General features: G+C 49.9%; 1 protein-coding gene across 1 annotated transcript in view; it reads left to right on the top strand.

Annotated features, from left to right (window-relative positions):
• ABITRAM (actin binding transcription modulator) overlaps nucleotides 1-27,837 on the top strand; it is a 409,780-nt gene that overhangs the window by 267,338 nt on the left and 114,605 nt on the right. The window contains exon 4 of the mRNA XM_085606810.1: nucleotides 23,604-23,680. Coding sequence (XP_085462936.1) covers nucleotides 23,604-23,680 — 77 coding nt within the window. The remainder of the gene's footprint in view (nucleotides 1-23,603; nucleotides 23,681-27,837) is intronic.

Here is a 27,837-nt window from a genome sequence, read left to right as displayed (position 1 = left end):
ATGACCCTGATCAAAAAAGGGGTGCCATTTGAGGTGGAACACGCACTAATTGACGATCAAGGTAGATATGCAATCCTGCTAGGAGCTTGGCACGGCTCCAGAGTGTCAATAGTGAACACGTATGGCCCTAATACAGACGATCCTGGGTTCTACACAAATATATGGAACAAGTTAATAACACTTCACCAGACGGAGATAATATGGGGTGGGGACCTAAATGTAGCACTAGAAGCAACCTGTGACAGGTCAACCACGTCAGTGGGATTCAGCAGACAGGCAACAAAGTTGATACTAAATGCTATGGAGAAGTTTCATAATGTGGATAAGTGGCGACTTCATAATTCACGTGAACAAGAAGGCACATGCACATTAACAATACACGCCAGCTGGTCTGGACTAGACTATTGGCTGGTGAATGGAGGGGCCAGTCTTTGGATGAAAAGCGTCTAGCACCTAGCCAGGACACTGTCAGACCATAAGCCATTAACAATGACTGTAGATATTCTAACACGCATACCTCCGCAATACGTATAGAGGTTCAACGCTTCAGCCTTATTAGACCAAATATATAAAGAAACCATTCAGTAGGCCATAAAAGAATATTTAGACGTATATAAGGGCTTTGTGTACAGTGCGAATACACTGTGGGAGGCCTTTGAATCAACCATAAGAGGAGTATGTATCGGCACTAGTGAAGGTATCTTAAAAGACCTGCGTACACAATCACAGAAATTAGAAATTACTCTTAAACAGCTGGAAGCAGAATACGAGTGCACACATCGCACAAATATACTAGTCACTATTAGAAATCAGCTCTGAGATCGAATTGAAATACTTGGTGCGCCGCCACTTGGCAAGTGCACATGGGGTGGGAGGTAGACTTGGCTGTACACTCACCAATAAAATACGCATTAAGGCAAGTATGTTGGCTGTTATAAAAATATCGAACTACACAGGTGAGGACTACTACGACATACAGGGAATACTCAAAACATTTGTGGAGATTTATGAATCCCTCTATGCATCCCGCGTGACGGCGGGGATGCCGGAGATAGAGTAGTATCTAGAAGATATTGCGATCATGAGTTTCTCGGAGGGGCAGAGAGTACCTGGCACAACAGATCATTCTGCAAGAGATGCGGGACGCTATAAGGGTTCTACCGAATGGAAATGTACCAGAATCGGACAGATTCTATAGGGAAAATGAGGACCTGATGGGCCTGTACATCTTTGTAGACCCTGCCGCCAACGCTACAAGAGGCCATGATAGTGGCGTTCTTGAAACCAGAGTAGGAAACTGATAAATGTGACTCCTATCGTCTACATCCAGCCGCAGCTTCAACCTCTTATATTGCCAGATCAATCGGACTTCATTCTAGCATACTCCTCTTCACACAACTTATGAATGATCTCTATGAATTGGGTGTACCGATATATATGTAACTACATTCTGGATCTCACTAATTAAAAATTTAAAAGTATGAACAATATTTGTACTCCAGCACCAGCTGAACCCAGAGTTAGAGGCAATGGCGGTGTTGCTATATGCTGCCAAAGCCTTCAACTCAATAGAATGGACGTACCTATTCACAGTTTTAAAATGAATGGGAATGCCAGGGAGCTGATAAAATGGGTAAAACTCGTTTAACTAAGCCAGTAGCAAGGATCATTGTGAACAGACCTGTATCGGAACAGATACGAATATATCTTGGCACGCGGCAGGGATGTCCTCTCGCCCCAATTTAATTCATGATTGCCCTTGAGCCCCTTGCATGTATGGTCAGGCCAAAACATGCAGCTGCAGCGTTGAAATTCTGTCACCGCCCAATAGACACCTCACTATATGCAGACGATATGGTGATATATGTACGCCACCCCAAAATTAACCGATCGCCCATTTTTAGAGAGTATATTCAATTCGGGAGACAATCAGGCCTTAGTATAGATTAGGGTAAATCCACAATACTTTCCCTGACCGATGCCACCACTCCTCACCACTTGGAAAACCCCTAAAATGGAATGAAGAGCCGGTAAAATACCTCGGGATATAGATACATAGGGACCCTGCTGTAGTAATAAGAGAAAATTACGCAGCTTCGGTAGGAAAATTGGAAAATCAAATAGAAAGATGGAATAAAATTCTGCTCTCAACGGCTGATAGGATACCTATCATGAAGATGGTTGTTCTACCCAAATTTTGATACCTTTTTAACAGTATTCCAATTGGGATGCCATCCCACTTCTTCAAAAAGCTACACAGCCACTTGATTAGCCTAGCGTGGGCCAGGAAGCAACCCAGAATTGACCGGGCCACAATGACTTTACCGTATAAGCAGGGAGACTTCGTGGCACCTGATCAACATTTATACCATCTGTGTGCCCAAGCTCAATATGCACACTACTGGTTTCACCCTGCGTGTTACGCACTGCACCTGGAGGTGGAGGACACACACCCTGTTCCCCTGGATAACATGCTGCAGCACCAACGTACAGACATACCATGCAAAGAGATTAACACGCTTCAAAGTACGGTGGCGATGTGACACACCATGGGGGTAAGAGCGCGCAAACTACCAATATACGCATCAGCAATGCCGATGGCATACCACCCAGAGATGTCAGTGACCCAAGAACGAGGGAGCCTTGCATTGCTGAAACGGGTGGGTTTAGTAACCATGGGCGACTTGTACCCGGAGAGCAAGTTTCTGGATGCAAACGACTTGATCTATATTAGTAATGTAACACCAATGTTTATATTCACCTACTGCAGACGTTCGGCTGCAATTAAAAGGTTCTGGAAAGGAAGGTACCCTTCCTTTCCAGAGGAGCCGCCAGCATTGTCTGCCCTACAGACGCTGATCACTGACCCAGCTACTAAACACATGGTCACAAGAATGTACAAAGCAATGCAAACAGAATACACAGTGTGAAAGTAGGGCACGTGAGCACTGGAACCAAACTCCAGTAGAGCCCCTGACCAGCAAAGAATGGGAATGTTGCTGGTTACTAACAAACGCTGACATCCAATGGTAACTTAAGAATTATACACTAAAAATATCTAAACTAGGTATACTACACACCTACATGGTTATACAGGTATGGGCTGCGGGAAGATATGAGATGCCGTAGGTGTAAGAGACCAGATGCGGACTTTCTGCATCTGGCATGGTGATGATTTAGTGCACAAATTCTAGGAGAACGTGGTGAACATGTTGCCTCCATGACTGACTGCGCTGTGGAATGTTCGGCACGAGTATTTTTGTTTCGTATGTTAAAAATGATACAGCAACAGCAGCATAAATTCATTGTGGTGGCCTTGCTGTTAGCCAAAAGAAGAGTGGCAATACACTGGGAGAGTATGGTAAAGCCTATATGCAAAAAGTGAATAATGGATATGGCTATCGCTCTCATCAAGACCTAAAGATTTCTGGGGCCTGCTGACGGCGTATCTACTGGAGCATCCATAGCCTATGGACAATGTCGGGGGGAACGTCATTGAGAAGAAGTGAAAATTATTATTTGTATTTGCTAGGCAGAACTGGCGACTGAGGCACAATTTGTGTACTGACAATCAGAATTTAAACAATGAAGTGTGACCTTTGTTTGTTACTGAGAATAATTAATATACATTATTTAAAAAAGTATATTGAACTTTACTTTGCCACTGACCATGTCATGAGTGATAATACGTGAGGTCATAAGCAGTGCATTGCGGGGGCGTAAGTTATAGTTAGCTCAGGAAATACTACTGCTGAATTTCTATGGTTTTGTGTGTGTAAAATCTGAAACTAACTATAACGTCCCTCTAACCTTTTGGTTTTCTCAGTGAATTTCTAAGATTTGTAAAACTCTATTTCCTAACTATAATGTACCTATAACCTTTGGTTTATTCAATGAATTTCCACTGTTTTTTTTTTTTTTTGAAACCGTTTATTACAAGACTCAAAAATATACAAATATGGGCCTACAACCTTCCGGCCGGCCGCTAGCAATGAAAGGAGCATACGATATACATTTATAAAACACATGGTGCTGCGGATGAGCATGCACAGGAGTTAACATCGTTGAGAGCCACACCATCCAGACCCCACTATACGGTTCCATTTTAAACTTAAAGAACAACAAGTACAAACAAACCCACAAGGCAATCCTCAATCGGAAATAGCAACACGTGCTCCCCTAGAGGGGGGATCCTAGCCATCCATAGGAATCTCAAGAGGGGGGAGAGATCAAAACTAGGGCTGGGTAAACCCAATGCCCGGTACCGGGGGGATGAGTTGGCTAAGGGGACGGGGCCGGCGACGGATCGGGCAATAACGGTGGAGCACAGATTCCCCCGCGGTAGGCGTTCCAGGGGCCCCATACTTTCACCCATGTCCCAGGCTTACCTCTCGCCACATGCACCACCTTTTCCCGAAACATGCACCAATCCATATGTTCCTTCCAGGCCGAGACAGTCGGGGGCCTCTGGGATCCCCACAGTTGAGCAATATCACGCTTGGCAACCATATACCCCAGAGTCACCCACCACGTCTGCGGCACCGAGTAATCGGTAGGCTCCCACACATTCAACAGGCATCTCCTCGCTTCGGGCAACAGCGCCACATGCGTAACCACTCGCAGCACCTCATGCACACCACGCCAGAACCCCTCCACCTCCGGGCACTCCCACAAGATATGCAGAAAAGTCCCCAACGCACCACACCCACGCTTACACAAACCGTCCTCAGCATAGCCCATACGCAGGAGCTTTGGCCCCGTCATGTAGACCCTGTGGAGTATCTTGAGCTGGACGAAACGAAGGCGAGCCGGTATGGCCACCTCTTTTGGGGAGGCCACCGCGGAGATCCAGTCCTCGTCGTCCAGCTCCAGCCCATCGGCTACCCAAGCCTCACGAAGGGCAGTCAACAAACCTGAGCGGTCGTTGATCAGTTTTTTGTAGATCAGGGAGATCGTGCTGTCAGGGACGTGTCCATCCAGCACTCTATCCTCCAGGGGGGAATACTCCGGGATGGAGGCAACGTCCGGAAAGACAGAGCCCAGTGCATGACGGACCTGCAAATACCGAAAGTACTCGCTGCCCTGTAACTGAAATTCCGTCTGCAGCATCTCGAACGTTTTAAATCCTCCCCTCGTCCAGAGATCCCCCACTTTGCTAATGCCTATTATGTCCCACTTCTCAAAGCCCTTCGAGGTCCACAAGGAGACCAATCGCTCAGACGCATATAGTGGTGACGCCCGGGTCAAACGGTCCTTCCACCCCATAGCTGCATTGGCCGCGTGCCACACTCGCACCATGACACGCGTGGGGCCCGTTAGGCGAGCGTCGGGCGCGCTAGAGTAGAGCGCTCGATTATGGTCACCACCTGGAAGTAGCATCCTATCCATTTCAAATGCCGGGTTTAAGGCGGGCCCATATAGGCCCTGATTAATCGCAGCTAGCTGGGAGGCCCAATAGTACCGTTTAATATCCGGGAGGGCAATCCCCCCGTCATACCATGGGAGTGTCAGCTTCGCCAGGGCAATACGTGGCCTCCCGTCCCAGAACAGGCGGCGCTGCAAACTCTCCACCTCGCGGAAGTAGCGCGCTGGGACGAGGTCCATAGTGTTCTGCAACGCGTACAGGAAACGCGGCAGCGACATCATTTTAAACAATGCCGCCCGGCCGAGCGGCGAAAGCGGCAAGCGCCGCCAGCGCGCGACATCCTCTTTCAGACGCTGGAGTTGGGGAAGCAAGTTCCGATCATACCGGGCCTCCGGGTCCAGAGTAATGAAGACACCCAGGTACCTAAATCCCTGCGGGGCGACCTGGATCGGACAGCCCCGCGGGAGGACAGGAGCCTCCCCAGAGAGAACATACACACACGATTTAGCCCAGTTGATGACAAGACCGGAGTTACGACCGAATGAATGCAAAACATCAACCAGTACTATGAGTGATTTACGTGGGGAAGCTAGGTACAAGAGGATGTCATCAGCGTATAGGGATACGCGGTCCTCATACTCGGGGGTCCAGCGGAGACCACGGATGGAAGGCTCCCACCGCAGCCACTCCGCCAGGGGCTCCAAGGCAAGTGCAAAGAGGAGCGGCGATAAGGGGCAGCCCTGCCGTGTGCCCCGGCCCAGCTCGAACGGAGCCGATACTCTTCCGTTCACCACCACCTGCGCCAATGGGCCCGAATACAGCAATTTGACCCAACTGATGAACCCTGGCCAAATCCAAACTTCGCAAGCATCGCCCAGATGTATGGCCATTCAAGCGTGTCAAACGCCATGGTGGCGTCTAAGGACGCCAAAATGGCCGGCTCCTGTATAAACGGGACACGTGCGAGCACACCGTGTAAACGCCGCAGATTAAGGGCTGTGTTGCGATGGGGAATAAAGCCGGACTGGTCCTGATGAATCAAATCGCCCACCACGCCGACCAGCCGATTGGCCAGTACCTTGGCGAGAATCTTGGGCTCCGCATTCAGTAGCGAAATGGGCCGATAGGATGTAACCCGGTCCCGAGGTCTCCCCTCCTTGTGGATGACCACGATTGTAGCCAGACGCTGGTCCAGCGGGAGGGAGCCCACCGAGTGTGCCGCCAGGAACATAGCCCGGAGGTGGGGTGCCAGCGTATCCGGTCGCAACTTGTACAACTCGATAGGGAGACCATTCGGACCCATGGCCTTGCCGGAAGCGACCGAGCGTATGGCGAGGGCGATTTCGTCGGAGGTGGGAGCGGCGTCCAGCGACACCCTGTCATCCCCCGAAAGGGACGGCAGCGCGATATCCCTGAGCAGGGCACGGGAATCCTCTTCCGAGCAGGGAGACACCGGGGAATACACCCCACGGAAATAATCCGCGAAACAGGAGACGATTTCTTCTGGCTCAGTTACACACACACCATCCGTTTTCTCAATCAGCGGGACCACACGATTCGCTCTCTCTTTTTTGTCCAACCACGCTATCAGTTTACCAGCCTTATCACCCACATCATACAGTCGCCCCTGTTGCTCTCTACTGAGGCCCCTGGCCGCCTCCGTGACGAGGGCCCTATAGGCCGCTTGCTTGAGTTGGAGGACATGTAATGCGGCATCCGGCACCCCACCTTCTAGATTACCCTCCAACTCGGCTATTTCAGCCTCCATCCGGGTCACCTCCTCCCGCTCGCGCCTCCGGGCGTGGGAAATAAGGGATAGGGCCTCCCCTCGGAGTACTGTCTTGAAGGCCTCCCACAGTGGTACAGCCGAAGGCACGGACCCCACATTCTCATCAAAATATCGCTGAAGGGATTTAATCAGTTCAGCGCGAATGGTGGGGTCGCGCAGGTACCAAGGATTGATTGGGACCACCCTACCCTCACCCCTCGGAAAGACATCAAAGTGTAGTAGGAGCGGGGAGTGGTCCGAAATACCCCGTGGCAAATGGCGCACCTCTCCCACCCTCCCAACATAGGCCGCCGGGACAAGGACATAGTCTAGTCGTGAGAGACTACCATGGGCTCCCGAGTGGAAAGTGTACTGCAGCTGCGTGGGGTGTTTTAAACGCCAGCAGTCCACTAATCCAAATGTATCCAAGAGGCCGGATAGCCACGCCTGTGCCCGGGGGAGGTCCCTAGGGGGGTGACGATCCACAGTCCCAGATACCACCGCATTGAAATCCCCCCCCACAACTAAAAGCCCCCCCGGAAGGCCAAGGAGAAGGCGCCCCAGGTCTGCAAAGGTGGTCGACTGCAGCCCCGGTGGGATGTATACTGACACAAAGACAACCACTTTGCCCTCCAGTCTTCCCACCAAGACCGTGTAACGTCCCCTGTCATCGTGGAGCACCTCATCAATCTCCAACGGGAGCGAGTTCTTCACCATGATGCCCACACCCCTTGAGCCAGACGTGAAGCCCGAGTGGGCCACTAGGCGATAGCCACGCCGATTCATGGCGCAGAAGGAGTTGCCAATGAGGTGTGTCTCCTGCAGAAAGACTACATCGGGCGAGATTCGCTTCAAAAACTGCAGGACCACACCTCGTTTGATCCTGTCCCCCAGTCCATTCACATTCCAAGACAACAAAGTTAATTCCCTACCCCCCATCATATACAGAAGCCATCATTCGTCCCCCGGAGAGCACTTTAGAACTAACACAAAAATACGTTTGCCTTGTGATAAAAACGAACAACACCCCATCCCTACCCACCCACCCCAACAGAACTCCCCCCTCCCTGCACCCCTGCATGAGCCCGAACAGCCCCCCCAACGTGCAGTGTGCCTGTCGCCCCATATATAGTTAAACTAACTAGACCCCCTAGAGGAGGAGGGAGAACCCCCAATAGACCCAACACAACCTCCATAGGAGGGGAACTTACAAAGACTGACGCAGAATCGAAAGTGGCATCATTTTCGTCCAGAGTGAGGCCCAATATTAAACCCTCAGTCCCGATCCAGCGTGTCGTCTCCCCCTGCCCCCCCCCCCCCCGCCCCCCCGATCACGATCCCCGGACAGAGTATCCAGCCAGTCCCCAGCCGCATCGGGACGATCGAAGTGCGTGCAACCATCCACCTCCACTCGCAGCTTGGCTGGGAAGAGCATGGCGTATTTGAGGTTTAGGTCCCGAAGATGGCGTTTGATGCCTAGGAAGCTCAGTCTCTGCTTCTGGACCGCTGGGGTGAAATCAGGGTAAAAATTTACCTCCATATTGTCAAACTTGACCGGTCCATGCAGTCTGGAGGTTTGCAGGATAGCGTCTCTGTCCCGAAAATTGAAAATCCGGGCAATGAGAGGTCTCGGAGGGGCTCCGACCTTCGGCCTTCCCCCGGGAACCCTGTGGGCCCTCTCCACAGCGAAGAGTTTACTCAGCCCCCGTGGCTGGAGATGGGTAGCAATCAGGTCCTCCACAAAGAGATCCGCCGCCGCCTCCTCGCGTCCCTCGGGCACCCCGATGATGCGGATGTTGTTCCTCCGTGCCCGACTCTCGGAGTCCTCCAGGCGTCGATCCATAAGCGCACTCGCCTGACTAAGCCGGCGCACCTCTGTTTGTAAGGCCGCCACATCTGTCGTAAGGCCCGATGCGGTGTGGGCCAAAGAATCTACTCGGTCGTTGGTTTTGGAAAGATCGGCCCTCACCAGGCCAACATCCACGAGGACCGAGTCGATCTTCTGCGCCAGTGTATCGAACCGCTGGCCCACCGAGGCCTTCATCTCGGCAATGGCGCCCATGACATCTCGCAGAGTCAGATCTGCGGGCAGGTCTGGGGCATCAGGAGGGCTCTCAGGGGACTTGCGCGGTCCATCGGGAGATCCCTTCTGGAGGGTATAGCGGTCCATACTGTTGGCCTGATGGACGGCGCCACGCCGGGTCGATTTGATCTTTGCCCGGTCTCCATCTTGTTTCGTGGCCATGGCCACCAGTCTCCCAGTCGCACCAGCCACGTCGTGTAGGGCAGGAAAGCAGGGCCACGAGCTCCGGGGGGGCCACCTCAGAGCAGCGGGGTGGATCACAGCCTGCAGGCAGGCAGGGTCTCCCAGCAAGGCCACACCAACACCAAGAGCTCCGCGACCCAACCTCGCAGAGACGGCAAGGGGGTGCGAAAGCGAAAGTGCGGGGTACGCGAGTCGCCAGGCCCTGCCTGCCGCTGTTGTTCACTTTGTCACTGGATCACCCCACAGCGCAAATCCGGGGTCCGGCGAGGGGAAGGCCGCAAACCTCAATCGGTGCTCACTCCGGTGTCAGAGGTCCGATTCGGAAGCGGGAAACGGGTGCCACCTCAGCTCAGGTTCACCAACATAGTCCCCTCATCCAGGGCAGGATAATTTCAGGATAATCGTAGGAGGTTGCGGAGGTCCTCGGGAGCCTCGCACCTACGCGGCCATCTTGGTTGCCTCCACTGTTTTTTATTGCTATTTCCTATCTATGTCCCTCTAACCTTTGTTTTTTTTTAGGGTCGAACCTGCAATAGCATGCGTTGGCGCATGTGTATCACTTGCAAGACACTGTTGTAAACAAAAAGGGCTTGGAGCCCGTATGTGGAAATGTACCTTTTTAGGGGTACACTGGTGCAGGGTCACCCTCTTGTCCACGGGTCCAGAGACCAACAAAATAGAGATCGGCACTGAAGTTGTAAATGAATAACAAGTTTATTAATCACTCATGAGTGGGACCACGGCCATACAACACTCTCAAGTGCTGCCTGGAGGTAGTACATTGAATTCACAGAACACAGGTCTTGTATACAGGTTTTGTGCAGTGTAAGCATGTAAACAAAAATAGGAAGAACAGGTTTTGGAAATAGTTATCAGCAAACAAGGACATATGAAAAACCACATGGTCAGCAAAGAGGGAGGGGCAGCAGGAATGCTTATGGCAGTAGTAAATGATTGACAGTTAACATCTGAGACCAGGTGTTCTGGCAGCTACAAACTCTCAGCACGTACATTGCTTTTAACGGAGTCAGGAAGTCAACTAAAATAGATAGCACAGGCAGAAAAATACGAGCAGCAGAGAATGGAAGAATTACGAAGGAAACTTAAATGGACACTACAGCCAAAATGGCTGTCGCTTATGCCAAGTAAAACATGCCCTGTTGCTTGCAATTTGTTGACTTGCATGGCACTCTTCTTTACAGCTTTGGAACTAGTTACTGCAGGCCTAGCATAGTTTCCTTTCCTCTCTTTCGGGGAGGGACCAAGCACTGATTGATTCAGCGTAATCAGTGCCAGTCCGCTTCTCCCGACATGATTGAGATACTATTTTGTTCTTTTTAACTTCCAGTGCCCTGCAAACAGAAGGCATATGCCTGGCAAAAGGGTGCTCAGTAGGGCAAACAAAATTGCAACATTTTATTTTCTATAGTCAATTTTCTTTTATTTTGGTAATTCTTTTTTTCTTACTTTGCACTCGTGTTTTTTTGGGTTTTTTTTTTTTTTTGCTCATGGGCGTTGTTCCCACAAGATGACTATTATCTTGTTCTGCATATTGCAAAGCGACATTGTTTCTTTCTTGTGTGTAATTTTCTAAATTATGCAGTGCAATCCACCCCACTCCAAACCGCCCCACTCCAATCCACGCCACCTCACCCCACACTATTCTACTCAATCCAATCCACCACAGACTATTCCAGTCCACCCCAATCCAGACCACCACACTCCAATCCTCCCAACCCACCCCAATCTGCCCACTCCAATCCAAAACAATCTGCCCCACTTGAATTCAAAACAATCTGCCCCACTCTAATCCAAAACAATTTGCCCCACTCTAATCCAAAACAATTTGCCCCACTCCAATCCAAAACAATTTGCCCCACTCCAATCCAAAACAATTTGCCCCACTCCAATCCAAAACAATCTGCCCCACTCCAATCTAAAACAATCTGCCCAACTCAAATTCAAAATATTCTGCCCCACTCAATACAAATTAATGTGTCAAGTCTTTTTGAAATATGAGATCCCTGCACAGGGCTTCACTTGCAAATCTGTCAAATACCATGAAGATTAATTAATCTTCGAAAAAGGTATTGGCAAACAACCCCACAATTTTTGGGCTCCGCTGTAACTGTGCCCCCTCTTGATAGATTTGCATGAACCCTAATATATTAAGATAAGCTAAACATTCTTACAGTCTTTCAAATTTCTCACACGGCCACGATACGAAGATATCAAAAAACGTTTGATCAGTTATTAACTTTGCCCACTATGTCAGTTCTGCCTGAAACAAGACATTTCTGCAGCATGATGATTAATGAAACTGTGCCAACGTCCGTAGCAAAATAAACACTTTTGGCTCCCCCTACTTAACTGTGCCCCTTCCTGGGTTTGCTAGATCTTTTTGCGATTTGGGGTAAATCTGTTCAGTAGTTTTGGAGCAATTAAGGTTCAAAATGTATAGATATATTGACAGTTGGACTAACATAAAAAAAAAATCACGTTTTTTGAGTGGCTGAGGGGACATCTTGGAAGCGACCGCTCTGATTTGCTGGCCACATCATAAACAGACATGTTGCACTAGCCATTACAGGCCTCTGGGCCTTGGTCCCCTATCCTGATCCACCTTTTACTTTTATAATAATGTGCATGGGGCCTCCCGTTCTCAAACCATGTTTCAGGCCCAGGGGACCCCATCCCCTGGGACTCAGCACAAGTATGAGGTCTACGTGCCCGGAGATCCCATCCCCAAGGCCTAACTTAAATACAGTGTCCTGGGGACCCCATCTCCCAGGATACACTTGATTCCTTCTGCCACAGGTGGGAGCCAGAAAGAAAGCCTGGCCCCCCTCCCCCGAGGAGCACACATGGGCTGGCTGTAGAGCCAGCCGGTCTGTGCGGAACTTGGGCTGCCACCCATGGGCACCCAATGAATACCTTGAGTGGGTGCTTCAGGTGGGACCAAGACACCCACAAAACATCCCGCACAGAAGAAGAGCGCCTACCTGCTCGACAGAGGTACACTTAAATGCCCTGTGAGGTTTTCTTTATGGTGTTTTTTTCTCTACCTTATGGGGCACCAAGAAGAGACACCACCAATGTTTAAATTAAGTGTTATGGGCGCTTCAGGGAGTGAAGCAGCCCCTCGCTGCCAAGAATATAGCTAGGTTAAAATGTTAGTAATACTAATAACCTAACATTTTAAATTAGGGAGGAGGAGCCTAGCGCGCAACCAAGATGGCCGTGTAGGTGCGAGGCTCCCGAGGACCTCCGCAACCTCCTACGTTTATCCTGTCTTCATCCTGCATCGGTTGAGGGGACTGTGTCGGTGAGCCTGAGCCGAGGTGGTACCCGTCTCCCGTTTTCGAATCGGACCTCGGGTGCCGGAGTGAGCACCGATTGAAGTTTGCGGCCTACTTCTCTCCTGACCCCGGATTCGCGTTTGGGGGCGACCCAGTGGCAAAGTGAACAACAACGGCGGGCTGGGCCTGGCGAGTCGCGTACCCCACACTTACACTTTCACTTTCGCGCCCCCTTGCCGTTTTCGCAAGTGGGATCGCGGCGCTCTTTGTGTTGGGGTGGCCTCGCTGGGAGACCCTGCCTGCCTGCCTGCTGTGGCCCGCTCTGCCGTCCTGGGGTGGCCCCCCGGAGCTCGTGGCCTTGATTGCTTGCCCTCCACTGCGTGGCTGGTGCGGGTGTGAGACCCGCGACGATGGCCACGAAACAGGATGGGGATCGGTTGAAGGCCAAGTCGACCCGGCGTGGCGCCGCACATCAGGCCAACATCATGGACCGCTACACCCTCCCGAAGGGGTCTCCCGGCGGACCGCACAAGTCCTCTGAGTGCCCCCCGGATGCCCCGGATTTGCCCACGGATCTGACTCTGCAAGACGTCATGAGCGCCATTGCTGAGATGAAGGCCTCGGTGGGCCAGCAGTTCGCACAAAATCGACGCGGTCCTCGTTGATGTCAACCTTGTGAGAGCTGATCTCTCTAAGACTAACGACCGGGTCGATTCTTTGGCCCACACCGCGTCGGGCCTCACGACTGAGGTGGCGGCCCTTCAAACGGAGGTGCACCGGCTTCGTCAGGCGAGTGCGCTCATGGATCGGCGCCTGGAGGACTCCGAGAGCCGGGCCCGGAGGAATAATATCCGCATCATCGGAGTACCCGAGGGACGGGAGGAGTCGGCGGCGGATCTCTTTGTGGAGGACCTGATCACTACCCATCTCCAGCCTCGGGGACTGAGTAAATTCTTTGCCGTGGAGAGGGCCCATAGAGTTCCCGGGGGAAGACCGAAGGTCGGAGCCCCTCCGCGGCCTCTTATTGCCCGTATTTTTAACTTTCGGGACAGGGATGCGATTTTGCAAGCATCCAGACTGCAAGGGCCGATTAAGCTGGAGAACATGGAGGTGAACTTTTATCCTGACTTCACCCAAGCGGTCCAGAAGCAGAGACTGAGCTTCCTGGGCGTCAAGCGGCGGCTTCGGGGCATGAACTTAAAATACGCCATGCTCTTCCCGGCCAGGCTGCGGGTGGAGGTGGATGGTCGCACTCACTTTTTTGACCGTCCTGAAACGGCCGGGGACTGGCTGGACACTTTGTCTGGGGGTCATGATCGGGATGGCGGGGGGGGGGGGGGGCTGCGGGAGGAGACGGCCCACTGGACCGGGTCTGAGGTGCTGATGCTGGGACTCACTCCGGACGAAGATGCTGCCACTTTCGGCCAAGCTTAGGGTCTTTCGTTTGTTGTACTCGTCTTCCCTCCTTTGGAGGCGGTGCGGGGTCTTGAGGGGGTACTCTTTCCTCCTCTAGGGGGTCTTAACTAATTCCAATTATATAGGGGCGACAGGCACACTGCAAGTTGGGGGGGCTGTCTGGGCTCGTGCAGGGAGGGGGGAGTTTTGTTGGGGCGGTTGGGTTGGGGTGGGGTATTGTTCATTTGTACCACAAGGCAAAAGTATCGTTGTGCTATTCCTAAAGTGCTCTCGGGGGGACGATTGATTGCTTTCGGCTATGATGGGGGGGTAGGGGACTGAGTCTTTTGTCCTGGAATGTTAATGGACTGGGGGACAGGATAAAACGGGGTGTGGTCCTGCAGTTCCTGAAACGAATTTCACCTGACATAGTTTTTCTGCAGGAGACACACCTCATTGGCAACTCCTTTCATGCTATGAATCGACGGGGCTACCGCCTTCTGGCCCATTCGGGCTTCACGTCTGGTTCAAGGGGTGTGGGCATCATGGCCAAGACCTCGCTCCCGTTGGAAGTTGATGAGGTGCTCCATGATGACAGGGGACGTTACACGGTTCTGGTGGGTAGAATGGAGGGCAGAGTGATTGTTTTTGTTTCTGTCTATGTCCCGCCAGGGTTGCAGACGACCACCTTTGCGGAACTGGGGCGCCTCCTCCTTGGCCTTCCGGAGGGGATTCTAGTGGTTGGGGGGGATTTTAACGCTGTGGTTTCCGGAACTGAGGACCGTCAGCCCCCTAGGGATCTCCCCCGTGCCCAAGCGTGGTTGTCTGGCCTCTTGGATACCTTGCGGCTGGTGGATTGTTGGCGTTTGAAACATCCTACGCAGATACAGTACACCTTTCATTCCGGGGCCCATGGCAGTCTCTCAAGGCTAGATTATGTCCTGGTGCCGGCGGCGCATGCGGGGAGGATCGGGGAGGTGCGCCATTTGGCGCGGGGTATTTCAGACCACTCCCCGCTCTTGTTGCACTTCGACATTCTCCCGAGGGGAGAGGGTAGGGTGGTCCCGATTAATCCCTGGTACCTGCGTGACCCCACCATTCGCGCAGAGTTGGTTAAGTCCCTTAAGCGATATTTTGACGATAATGTGGGGTCTGTGTCATCGGCGGTCTCTCTGTGGGAGGCGTTTAAGACGGTACTTCGGGGGGAGGCCCTGTCCCTTATTTCCCATTCCCGGAGGCGCGAGCGGGAGGAGGTGACCCGTGTTGAAACTGAGATAACCGAGTTGGAGGGTGACCTGGAATGTGGGGTGACGGACGACAAATTACATGTTCTCCGGCTCAAGCAGGCGGCCTATAAGGCCCTCGTCACGGAGGCGGCCAGGGGCCTCAGTAGAGAGCAACAGGGGAGACTGTATGATGTGGGTGATAAGGCTGGGAAATTGATTGCGTGGCTGGATAAAAAGGAGAGAGCGAGTCGAGTTGTCCCGTCGATTGAGAAACTGGATGGTGTGTGTGTCACTGAACCGGAAGAAATTGTTGATTGCTTCGCAGAATATTTCCGTGGGGTGTATTCCCCGGTGTCCTCCCGCTCGGAAGAGGATTCCCATGCCCTGCTTAGGGATATCGCGCTGCCTTCTCTTTCGGAGGAGGACAGAGTGTCGTTGGACGCCGCCCCAACCTCTGAGGAAATTGCCCTCGCCATACGTTTGGTCGCTTCCGGCAAGGCCATGGGTCCTAATGGTCTTCCCATCGAATTGTACAAGCTGCGACCGGATACGCTGGCGCCGCATCTACGTGCTATGTTCCTCGCGGCCCGTTCGGCGGGTTCCCTCCCGCTAGACCAGCGTCTGGCTACTATCGTGGTTATTCATAAGGAGGGGAGGCCGCGGGACCGGGTCACGTCCTACCGGCCTATTTCGCTGCTGAATGCGGAACCCAAAATTCTCGCCAAGGTGTTTGCCAATCGGCTGGTTGGCGTGGTGTGCGATTTGATTCACCAGGATCAGTCCGGCTTTATCCCTCATCGCAACACTGCGCTTAACCTGCGGCGCTTGCATGGGGTGCTCGCGCGTGTCCCGTTCATACGGGAGCCGGCCATTTTGGCGTCCTTGGACGCCACTATGGCGTTTGACACACTTGAGTGGCCATATATTTGGGCGACACTGGCGAAGTTTGGGTTTGGCCCGGGATTCATCGGTTGGGTGAAATTGTTGTATTCTGGACCGCTGGCGCAGGTGGCTGTGAACGGTAGAGTGTCGGCTCCGTTTGAGCTGGGCAGGGGCACGCGGCAGGGCTGTCCGTTATCACCGCTCCTCTTCGCGCTTGCCTTGGAGCCCCTGGCGGAGTGGCTGCGGTGGCATCCTTCTATCCGTGGTCTCCGATGGACCCCCGAGTATGAGGACCGCGTATCTCTTTACGCTGATGATATTCTTCTGTACCTGGTTTCCCCACGTAAATCACTGATAGTACTGGTTGATGTATTGCACTCATTTGGCCTCAACTCTGGCCTTGTCATCAATTGGGCTAAATCGTGTGTGTATGTCCTCTCTGGGGAGGTTCCTATCCTTCCGCGGGATTGTCCTATCCAGATCGCCCCGCGGGGATTTAGGTACCTGGGTGTCTTCATTACCCTGGACGCGGAGGCCCGATATAAACAGAACTTGCTCCCCCCCCTCCAGCGCCTGAAGGAGGACGTCGCGCGTTGGAGGCGCTTGCCGCTCTCGCCGCTTTGCCGGGCGGCATTGTTTAAGATGATGTCGCTGCCACGTTTCCTGTACGCTTTACAGAATACAATGGACGTTGTCCCGGCGCGCTACTTTCGCGAGGTGGAGAGTTTGCAGCGCCGCCTGTTCTGGGAGGGTAGACCGCGTATCGCCCTGGCGAAGCTGACGCTCCCGTGGTACGACGGGGGGGTTGCCCTCCCAGATATCAAGCGATATTACTGGGCCTCCCAGCTGGCTGCGATAAATCACGGCCTTTACGGGCCCGCTCTAAACCCGGCCTTTGAGATGGATAAAATGTTACTGCCGGGTGGTGACTATAATCGGGCGCTTTATTCTAGCTCGCATGACGCACGTCTGACCGGCCCCACGCGGGTCATGGTACGAGTGTGGCACGCGGCTAACGTGGCGATGGGGTGGAAGGATCGTTTGACCCGGGAGACGCCACTATACGCATCTGAGCGGCTGGGCTCCCTGTGGATCTCGAAGGGCTTTGAGAAGTGGGACATGATAGGCATCAGCAGGGTGGGCGATCTCTGGACGAGGGGGGGATTCAAAACGTTCGATGTGCTGCAGACGGAATTCCAGTTGCAGGACAGGGAGTACTTTCGATATATGCAGATCCGTCATGCGTTGTGCTCCGTATTTCCGGACGTTGCCTCCATCCCGGAGTACTCCCCTCTGGAGGATAGAGTGCTAGATGGGCATGTACCGGACGGCACGATTTCATTAATTTACAAAAAACTCATCAATGATCGCTCGGGACTGCTGACTAGCCTTCGTGAGGCGTGGGGGGCTGATGGATTGGAGCTGGATGACGAGGACTGGGTTTCTGCGGTGGCCTCCCCGAAAGAGGTGGCCATACCGGCTCGCCTTCGCTTCGTCCAGCTCAAGATACTCCATAGGGTCTATGTTACGGGGCCGAGTCTGATGCGTATGGGCTATGCTGTGGACGGGTTGTGTAAGCGTGGGTGTGGTTCTTTGGGGACCTTTCTCCATATTTTGTGGGAATGCCCGGAGGTGGCGCGATTCTGGCGTGGTGTACATGAGGTTTTGCAGGCAGTTACGCATGTGCCGCTGCTGCCCGAGGCGAGGAGATGTCTTCTGAATGTGTGGGAGCCAACCGACTACTCAGTGCCGCAGACGTGGTGGGTGACTCTGGGATATATGGTGGCCAAACGTGACATTGCGCAACTGTGGGGTTCCCAGAGGTCACCGACTGTCTCGGCGTGGAAGGACAACATGGATTGGTGTATGTTTCGGGAAAAGGTGGTGTATGTTGCGAGAGGTAAGCCTGGGAAATGGGTGAAAGTGTGGGGCCCCTGGAACGCCTACCGTGGGGGAATCTGTACCCCGCCGCTGATGCCTGATCCGTCACCGGCCCCGTCTCCTTAGCCTGCTTGTCTTCCTGGTTCTGGGCACTGAGTCCACTTTGTCCCCGTCCCGACCTATCCCCCCCCTCGATATTCCTATGGATCGGTAGGGTCCCCCCCCTAGGGGAGCACATGCTGTTGTTTCCGATTGTGGGTTGCCTTGTGGACTTGTTTTTTGTCGTTATTTATATCAAAATGAAACCGTTGTGTGGGGTCCGGATGGTGTGGCTGCCAACGCTTCTTTCAACTCCTGTGATCTCTCTCCTGCCACAGCGTGTGTTCTACTGTTTGTATTATATGCTCCTTCTGTTTGCTAGCGGCCGGCCTGAAGGTTGTAGGCCCATCTTTGTATATCTTTTGGATTCTGTAATAAACGGTTTGAAAAAAAAAAAAAAAAACATTTTAAATTAAAAAAACACTGAAATTCACCAGTTATAGTTTACTTCGCGAGCTATAACTTACACCCCTGCCATGCACTGCTTATGAATATGATTTTACATAATACATCACTCATGACTAGTTCAATGACTTAATTGATGACATCAACTACCCTACAACTGCTCAGTTTACTCTCTAATAATAATAATAATGTTCAGTCCCTTCTATGCACAGCCTTCCCCCTTTGCACACGTCTTCACAGAGAGCACACTCGCTCCAGATTCTCAAGTACCATCAGGTGGCCATGCCCCTAATATGTTTTTGCCCTGTGCATAACTTTTCACGGAGATCCCACTCGCTCCAGATAGTCAAACCCTATTAGGTGGCCAAGCCTCTATCACACATACGCCTTGCCCTGTGCACAGGCCTTCACCGAGAAGCCAGCCTCTCCTGACACCCAAGTCCCATTGGGTAGAGAAGCCCCTACTATGCACTGCATTCACCCTGTGCACAGCTGTTCATGGAGAGGCCACTCCCATTTGGTATCCAGGTGCCCTCACGAACAACAACCTTCTCCCTCGTTGGGGAGATCATCAATTATGCCATCGGTGATATCATTAATGATGTCATTGAATAGGTTATGAGTGATTTAGTATGTGAGGTCATAAGTAGTGCATGGCAGTGTTGTAAGTTATAGTTAGCTCAGCAAACCCATGAATTTCCGTGTTTTTTTTTTGTTGTTTAAAATATTGTTATAACTGACATTTTCACCCAACTATAAAGTCCCTTTAACCTTTTTTCCAGTGAATCTGTATAAAAACACAGATGTGCAGAGTGCAATAGACTACCTATTTACCAGTGGCCGTGCGTCCATTGGGGCGTCGGGGCGTTGCCCCACTAGCCACATGGCCTCCATTCCACTCAAGCAACTAGTGACCGTCAGTCATCATAAATAAACGGCACAGGCAGTCTCGTTCTTGTCTCCCGACCAGCGCGCGCTGATGTACTCCGGGACACGCCCGAGTCAATCGGCCGCTGAAGGGTGTGAATGGGGCTGACTGCGGCAGCAAGGGTTGAGTGACAGGCTCACTGACAGCAGCGCTTACTAAGCGCAGCTACAATAGTGCGCATGCTCGATTTTGGGCTGGTCATTTTTATGACCAGCCTGAACATGCGCACTTACAGCCACCTAATACCATCTGTACTGTAGGAGAGCAAGGGGGGATCCGAGGCCGAGGGTTGCTTCATGCAGCAGCCCCCGGCCTCCTAATGGGCGAGCCCTCTCCGTGCTCTAGCCAATCCTGGCACTGCTAATGCCGCGTCTGGATTGGCTGAGACACCGCGCAGCCTGAGGGCAGGCATTAAAGCATTGGGTGCCGCACTGTCGCGCGTGGGTGTGCTGGCACACTGCCGCACTCTGATTGGCCATTTACATTTCGTTAGAGTATGACGGGACCTTGCAATAGCACACTGCTGCACCTTCACGCTTCACCGCGCACGCCAGTGCCACACGACACTACAGACTCGTCTGACTTGTGCCAGTGCGTAGTGACTGAGTGACGACTATCATTTATATGATTAATTCCTCCTCCTCGCTCCAATGATTCTGCCTGATCATCGACATCGACGTTCTTGTGGGTAAAGTTAAACTAAGTAAGTCAAGACTCAGTCTGAGATAACTTACAATACAACATGAACATATATTTAGTCGGAGGAGTCCGCTGCTCGGCTGGGTGTGGGTGGACCGGACCCTCAGTTTCACAGTTGTCTAATTAATGTTTCTATTCGACTTTTCCTGTGTAGGCCAGGGCGATTGGAATGGCGAATCCCCTGCGCCGCTGCCTGCACACCTATGCCGAATTGCCGATCAGGTGCGCGTCGGCAGAACTTCAACACCTCCTGCTCCAGGCCTAAGTTACAGCAGGTTGAGGCCAGGCCTGGCAGCAGGACTGCTGGAGGTGTTGAAGTTCTGGCGGCGCCAAATCGCCATAGGCCATTCCCATGGCACGGGGACGGTATAAATCCCTGCGTGCCAGCTGTGGTGAAGTGCTGGCCTTCTTAGCCTGCCTGGTATTCTGATTGCTTGCTCTCTGCCGCAAGCCGGGCAGATTGAACCAGGCAGGCTAAGAACGAAGGAGGAGGCTGAGGCCCGTGGCTGCGGTGGCCCCTGGGCACGGTGCACTTCCTCCCAAGCCTCTACAGAGGGCCACGCCACGGCTGCAGAATTTGGGGAAGACGTAAGGCCGGATTGGTGCGTTGGGGTAGGGCGGAGACGGCCCTGCTGGCAGGCAGGAGCTGGCTGTTGGAGGATGCCGTGGCGCTGAGCCCTGTACGGAATCTCTGGAGTGACCTCAGGAGTGCAATCGAATCTGCCTCTCTGGTGCATGTATCTGTGTGATGGGCTTCCAGTTCCAACTCGGAGTGCAAGGATGCCTCATGGGGGCCCTGTAGTATTGTGTTAAAGTTATGCTTATCACACAGGGTATGTTTAGTTGTTTTTAGTTAACTTGTAAGAAAGAACCTTTAAGTGTACATTCTATGTTCCACATTATTGTATTGGCGAGTAGAACCTGGCAGCTCAGATTCTACCAGGAGCTTGGGGAGTTACGACTTATTTCATTGATCGGAATAAACTACTTGCTTAAACGAAGTTGGTTCCTTGTTTCCTTGTCAAGATACTACAGGCCCATCTGGGCAATGTCGTCTGTTTCAATATGCACACTGCCAGAAGCGGAGACTACCAGTGTCCCAGACAGCCCCAGAAGGCAAGGCGCAGTCGAACTACAGTGGCTCTATACTTTTGCTGACCGACTCTGACAGGGAATGCCCACCCACCACACCGAGATCGCCTTACTGAGACCCTCTTTGTCAGCTGAAGGACTGAGTGTTTCCCCCTTTCCTCTCCCCTTCCCTCCATGAATAGCTTGCTGCAACACGGGGACCCTACCTACGCTAGTTGCCTACTAGTTGTTTCTACCGGGGTCCAGATTATCCTGCTGTCTTTGGGACCCCCTGCACTGGGTGGTCGGGTGGACCCTCGCTCCCACGGTATAAATCCCTGCGTGGCTGCGTCAGTCCGTGGCGAGGTGCTGTTTCTGCTCATTAAAAGTCACCAACAATACGAATTCTGCGAAGCATGTTTGTTTGCCAGCTTCTAGGGTTTTTTTGAGATCCACATCATTCGCTGGGTGGCACCTTACAGAGCCCGAGCCCCAATTTTAGATGCTTTTGGATTGTCACTCTGAAAAAAAGATCCTGGTATTCTTTCCTAATTGGAACATTCCCATAAGGTGTCCTTAGTGGACAAATCTACATCAAATTAAGGTCTCAGCCTGCCCACCAGCCCATCTGGCTTATGTAAAGCATTCCAGTGGGGGTTACCTCCTTCCATTCCAAAGAACAGCCCGATTGGACAATTTGTCCCTGATTAACGTTTCAGAAAAAAAGCAATGATTTGTTGCATCATGTTTCCCTGTTTATGAATGTGAAACTATTTAATGCATTTTACCTTCCTGCTTTCTCAAATTTGCTTGAAAATGCACAATTTTTCCACTCTTGTTTTCAAAATTTTCTCGGGGGGAGAAACCACCCCTTAGGTTGTTCAGGCTCGCTCGCTCGCTACGGTGCAGTATGACCATCATTTTATGCCGCACCACTTTCAAATGTCACCGTCCACCACTGCTATTTACTATTGTTGATGTTTGGTGAGGGGCCATAACTCGCAAGAGGCAAAGCCTTGTATGAGTCATGATGCCTTTACTCTCCCTTACCTTAGCTTAAAGGCTCTCTGTGCCTAGGCATCTCATTTCTTTCATAAAAGTAGGAAGGGACTATTTTAATTAAGAATAAATAAACAAATGAGCAAATAATATTTTTTAGGTTAGGTGTGCTCTTATAGTTTAGAATACTTTCTCCATGTGTAGTAAAATGAAAGAAAGAACCGTATTAAGTTGTTTAGTTTTACAGGATCCTGCACAGATGTGAAATATTCTGGGGGATATTTACAACAGAAGTGGTGGAGCGTGTCGTTAGCCTCCTTGGCTTAACGACACGCTCCTCCAGTTCAGAAACGTAGAGCTGCACCATATTTACAAGAATATGGTGCATCCCTGCGTTTTCCCCTGCACTGGCGCTACACTTAACAGTGTAGCGCCAACACAGGCACCCTTGCACCATAGTGCAAGGGTGTCTACCTGCAGGGGAAGATTGTTTATTTATAGGAAGGTCCCTCTTCCTGAACATAAACAATTTTGAAATGCCGTTTTGTCACTTCTTTGTATGCTGCTTAATGCAGCACTAATGGAAGTTACAAGATGTTTTTTTTCTTTTAAGGATAGTTTATGTTTAGGAAGGGTCACCTTCCTAAACATAAACAATCCAAGGTGTTCAGCTTTTTCCATGTATGTTGCACAAGGCAGCACACATGAAAAAAGCAAAAACGAGGAGAAATAAAGCATTACTCCTCGTTTCGCCTAGACCAGGTTTTCCCTAGTCTTAATTTTGGCACTGCCTCCTATTTACACTGCCCTTGTAAATAGGGGGCAGCGTCAAAATCTATGGGTGTTGCGGTGGAACGCCCACCGCAACACCCACGGCCCACCCCTTTCACACTAAGCCTAGCGTGAAAGGGGGCCTTATTTACAAGGCAGCGTTAAGCCCCTATCGCCACGGGAACGCTGCAAAAAGTGACGTTCCCATGGCGAAAGGGGAATATAAATATGCCCCAATGTGTCTTGTTTTATTCAGCAAAGATACCTACGCTGGAGCACCAGTATTACACGTAAGTAACCTTTTATACCGGTAATTAATATAACCTAGAACATAAACTGAAAACGTGCTCACCCTGTATTGCAATTAACGAAAAGAAAAAAGATACTTTAATGCAGTTTCAGTTTTTACATTTAAAAAGTTATCCCTGTGGAAAAACGTTTGTTGTATTGCTGTTTAATCGGCTTAGAATTTGTATTTCATTGTCTGGAAAGAAAACACATCAGCAATAATAAAGAGCAACATCGGTTTGTTTTGTTTTTATTTCCTAGGGTGGTCAGTTTCTAACAGAATTTGCGCCTCTTTGTAGAATTATGTGCTCCGATGGCGAGGAGTACACAATTAGCAGGTAATGTATTATGCTCTATTCTGTATTATGCACACCGCTTTTTGGGCAGCTTAAATATAGATGTAGAATTTAGCAGCATGTTGTAAGGAATGCTGTCATTTAATGTTTCCAGTCACTGTTCTGTTTTTCGGTTGAAACTGGTAGGTAATGTATTTGGCATTTCCCAGTGAGGTAATAAAAGACAAGTGATGTGCCTTCTGTTCCTAGCATTTGTGCTAAATATCTCTTTAGAGTGCACTTGTCCCCTGATTTCGTTCTAGCAATCAGTTTGAAACTTTGAGGCCAACATCTTGCAGCATACGTTTTTAAAGGAGGCTTACAAAGTCTGTGTAATCATGTACTCGTGATCTGACTCCAGATTTGTGAATACAGGAACAGGATTTGCCAATTTATTTTTTGGGATCTCCAAATACTCTGAGTATTTGTCAATTCTGCCATAAAAATTGCTTAGCCTACAGGTGCCTTTTCTACCATCCCTCCAACTTTCTCGTGTATTGCATTAAGTAGCACCTATAGAGGGGGAGCAGGAGAGGGGTCATAAATACTGGGTTCATTCTTTGATGTAACAAGCCTTTTAATATTGTTGCATAACAGGTCTTTGGATCTACCTGTGTTTTCGCTACCTGAAATATCAAATTCTTTATTAAGGTTGTCATTCCCCTAGTCCTTCTGGTAGCTGTCATGAGCATCTTGTATGCATTGTGTTATCACCACCAAATGGCCACCGGATGATTTTTCCAGTTGAAACTATAGTTCAGGTTTATGTCATTTTACCAGTTGCATCTTTGCGTGTCTGTGAAGTTTGATCTTCAGCCCATTCACACTCCAATTGAAATCCTCAAACTGTGTGTTTCCTTTGTCTTCAACTAAGTGTATGCATTTTGTGAGTCTTTTCTGTCTGGCACTTTTCAACATCTGATGCTTCTCCACATGCTGAAACAGCTTCCTCTCTCCCCCTGGAACCCGTACACTATCTATTCATAGACATTCAACCTCACAGCTACTTAATCTCAATAGGTGTCTGTGGACCCTAAACCCTTACCAACTGAGACCGCTCCCAATTGCTCTATTGCCGCACAACCCCACTGAATATATGTACAGAGGTTAGTTATATGTTTCCTTTGCTTTGCATTGCTGATGCTCCCTTCCATTAGGACATCTGTATGAGCCCTCCTTACCGAACAACCCAAGGAGCAGAGAGAGCTAGGACAAGTTACAAACCATCAGTTGGCCCCTTTACTTTCACGTTATTACTGTAATAATCCTGGGTCATTCACCAATATAATTGAAACTGCTGCTTTTTATTCTTGTCCGATTCAGCAGTATCTCCTTCTTTTAGACCACTTCCTTTATTCATTGTTTAAAACAAACACACTTTATTGATTTTGCTTTTAAACCATCGTATTTAGGAATACATTTTATACAACATTGTATTGAAAAGTGAATTATCATACGTTTGTTAGTTACAATACTTTACAGTTGGTAATTTATACTGGGTTTGCATAGTTTTAGCCATGTATTCACATTACATAGATTTGGCTTAAGACAAACATTTAGTAACTAGGTTTATTGCATATGTGTTAAATTAACCCGTTCGCCCCACCCTCCTATTTTGACTCTCACCGGTTTGTTCACTGCTATGCTATTGTGTCTCGGTCACCTTGATGTTACATGTATGGCATTATTTGTATTTACTGTATGGTTGCACATCTGATATGTGCCTTAGTGCTGGGCTTGACTATCCGGTGTTAAGTCTATAGACACCTTCTATGCTTCAGGAGCTATAGGAAGGGGAGCAGGTTCTAGGGCTTCAAAAGTCTCTAACATGAGATCCTATTCCATAGAGATCGGGTTCTTTCGTAGTTCTCCGGCCTCATCCCATCTGATGGCTGCGCTCTCTGCCCCACCCCAGCCCACCACTTCGCTGTGCCAATTGTGAACTGTTGGAGGTTTGATCGATTCCATCTCATTGTTATGGATCATTTAGCTATGAGTAGAGCTAGGTCAAGGAAACGGAGCTGCACCGATTTGGGGCGCTGATGAAGTCCTAGTAGGCACCTTTCAGCAGTTTCTCCTCTATGAAGACCTGTCACTGTTTCTTTGTTGTGCCGTACCTCTTCATTGCTTGATTTTGCTTGCAAGAAAGTGTCACTCATAGTCGTTGAATGTCACTCATATTTACACTGAAATTATTAAAATGTCACAGATAAGCAATCCGAAACCTTGGCAGCTATGTCAATGTTGTGAAAAGCAAACAACATACTTAATGCCCTTCAATCCTATACCTTGCAGTGCTGAAGCTTCTTGGTGCTAAACAAAGAGAGTACAACCACATAGATGCTGTGTTCCTGTTATTGAGTAAAGAACCCTTTTTGTAGGGTTTCTTTTTCAAGTTTAGGGTGCACACTGTTCCATAGTTCATCTGTAGCTCTAGAAAGCTCTGTCCACTATTCCCACATATGTGGTGGGAGGCGGCTGGTATCCCCTAGTGTAAGGATCTCATCGAGCGTGAAGGGAATTACCTCTTGAATTTAGAAGCCAAGATAAAAGGTGAGTTGAGGGAAAAGTCATATTGACAATAACAGCAGATTTAAAATATGTTTTTCGTAGTTTGTAAGCGGTGATGGGCTTTGTTGTGTTTGATACACGAGCCCACTTGTAAGTCTAGCGGTCTCTTTCTGCACTGACTGTGAGTGAGCTATAATCCTTTCTGTGGATACCAGGTAAATGTTGTTTCCGTTGTTTAAATGAGACTAGATAAGTGCATTCACCACTCTCCCATGTTGCTGGAGATGCTAATAATGCAATTTTCTGCTTAGTGTCTTAATGTGGCGCAACAGAGGCTGCTGACTTTTTCAATCTGTTTATCCAGGGGCTACATGTTGTCACTGTGGGGCAAAAATCCATCAGAGACTTCCAGATGGAGCTACCGCGTGAAGCGCATTCTCTCTTAGTCATTAAACCGCTCTGTTTAGATGTGTTTAATTGTGAGCAGCTTGTTGACATGCACCAGCATGTAGTAGCCAAGCAAATTACAATGTAGGCTCAAAGGCTGCCCTGGAATAACAGGAGTGAGTGCCATAAATAAATACTTTATTACTTAATGCGAGAGGCGCATGGGATAAAATTAAAAGAGGGACATGTACACCTGGGGGCATTACTCATCAAACAGAAGGGAATGCGTCTGCTGTACCTTGAAAATGGGTGATGTCAGATAGTGATTTAGTGGGTATGTGCTCACAAACTTCATTTGCCAGCTAAACCGGACATAAAAGCGTTTACTTTGCTCTACTAGAAATGTCCTGGGCTGTAGCAAGACACACAAGTTAACCGGCTGCAAAGGATGGATTACTGACCCTAGTTTGATGTTATTGTTTTAAGATTAGATTGGTAAATACATTTGCGATATTATTAGACAAGATGCTTCATCATGGAGTCCTTACCCAGCTACCTAGTGTAACTGGGCAGGCTCCACCTTGTTCTCCAAGAGAGCACTCTCTACTTCTCAGAGGGATGCAAGTTTAAAATGACCTAGTGGTATCCTTTACAAATGGTTTCAAATCATTTTCGTTCAGAAAGGGTTCCCTGCGTAGGATACACCTTAGATGCAGCTGGCACCCTAGGGGGAGGGGTTGGATAGGGTTTTTTTTTTTTTAAGGGGTTTGGTTTAAGTTAAAAGCTGCTAACACGCTGAATGGGCCGAATGTTGAAGCCCCTCTGCTTGGCAATGACTCTTTGTACTTTGATTTGCAGCAAATAATAATAAACAAATGTACAAATGTAAACCTAAAAAGGGTTCCCTGGTAAATTTAAAAGCAGTTTTTGATGCTCTTGGAGGAGTTTATTATCTCCGGGTCTAGATGTTGCGGCCGAATCGTTGCCTGTAAAGGTCAGTTGGCTTTCTTTAGGACCAAAATGAATGATCCCTCTTTTTATCTTTTGTTCAAAGAGTTTTCTCCATTTGGATTTGATATCGATAGTCTGCACTCATTTTGTTGCACGCATACCACACTTACAAATCTTACTGAGGATTTCCCTCTGGTCAATACCTGTAAGGTTAAGAAGGGACTAAATTGTTATTTTTGCACACAGCTTAGAAGTTATGCCATGAGACATGCTTTGATCACTGCACACCAACAACCACATGATACCATTTG

Source organism: Triturus cristatus, chromosome 5_2, assembly GCF_964204655.1.
Source record: "Triturus cristatus chromosome 5_2, aTriCri1.1, whole genome shotgun sequence".
NCBI classification, from domain to species: domain Eukaryota; kingdom Metazoa; phylum Chordata; class Amphibia; order Caudata; family Salamandridae; genus Triturus; species Triturus cristatus.
Note: the sequence above shows the minus strand (reverse complement) of the source record. Positions and strands in the feature narration are given on the sequence as shown.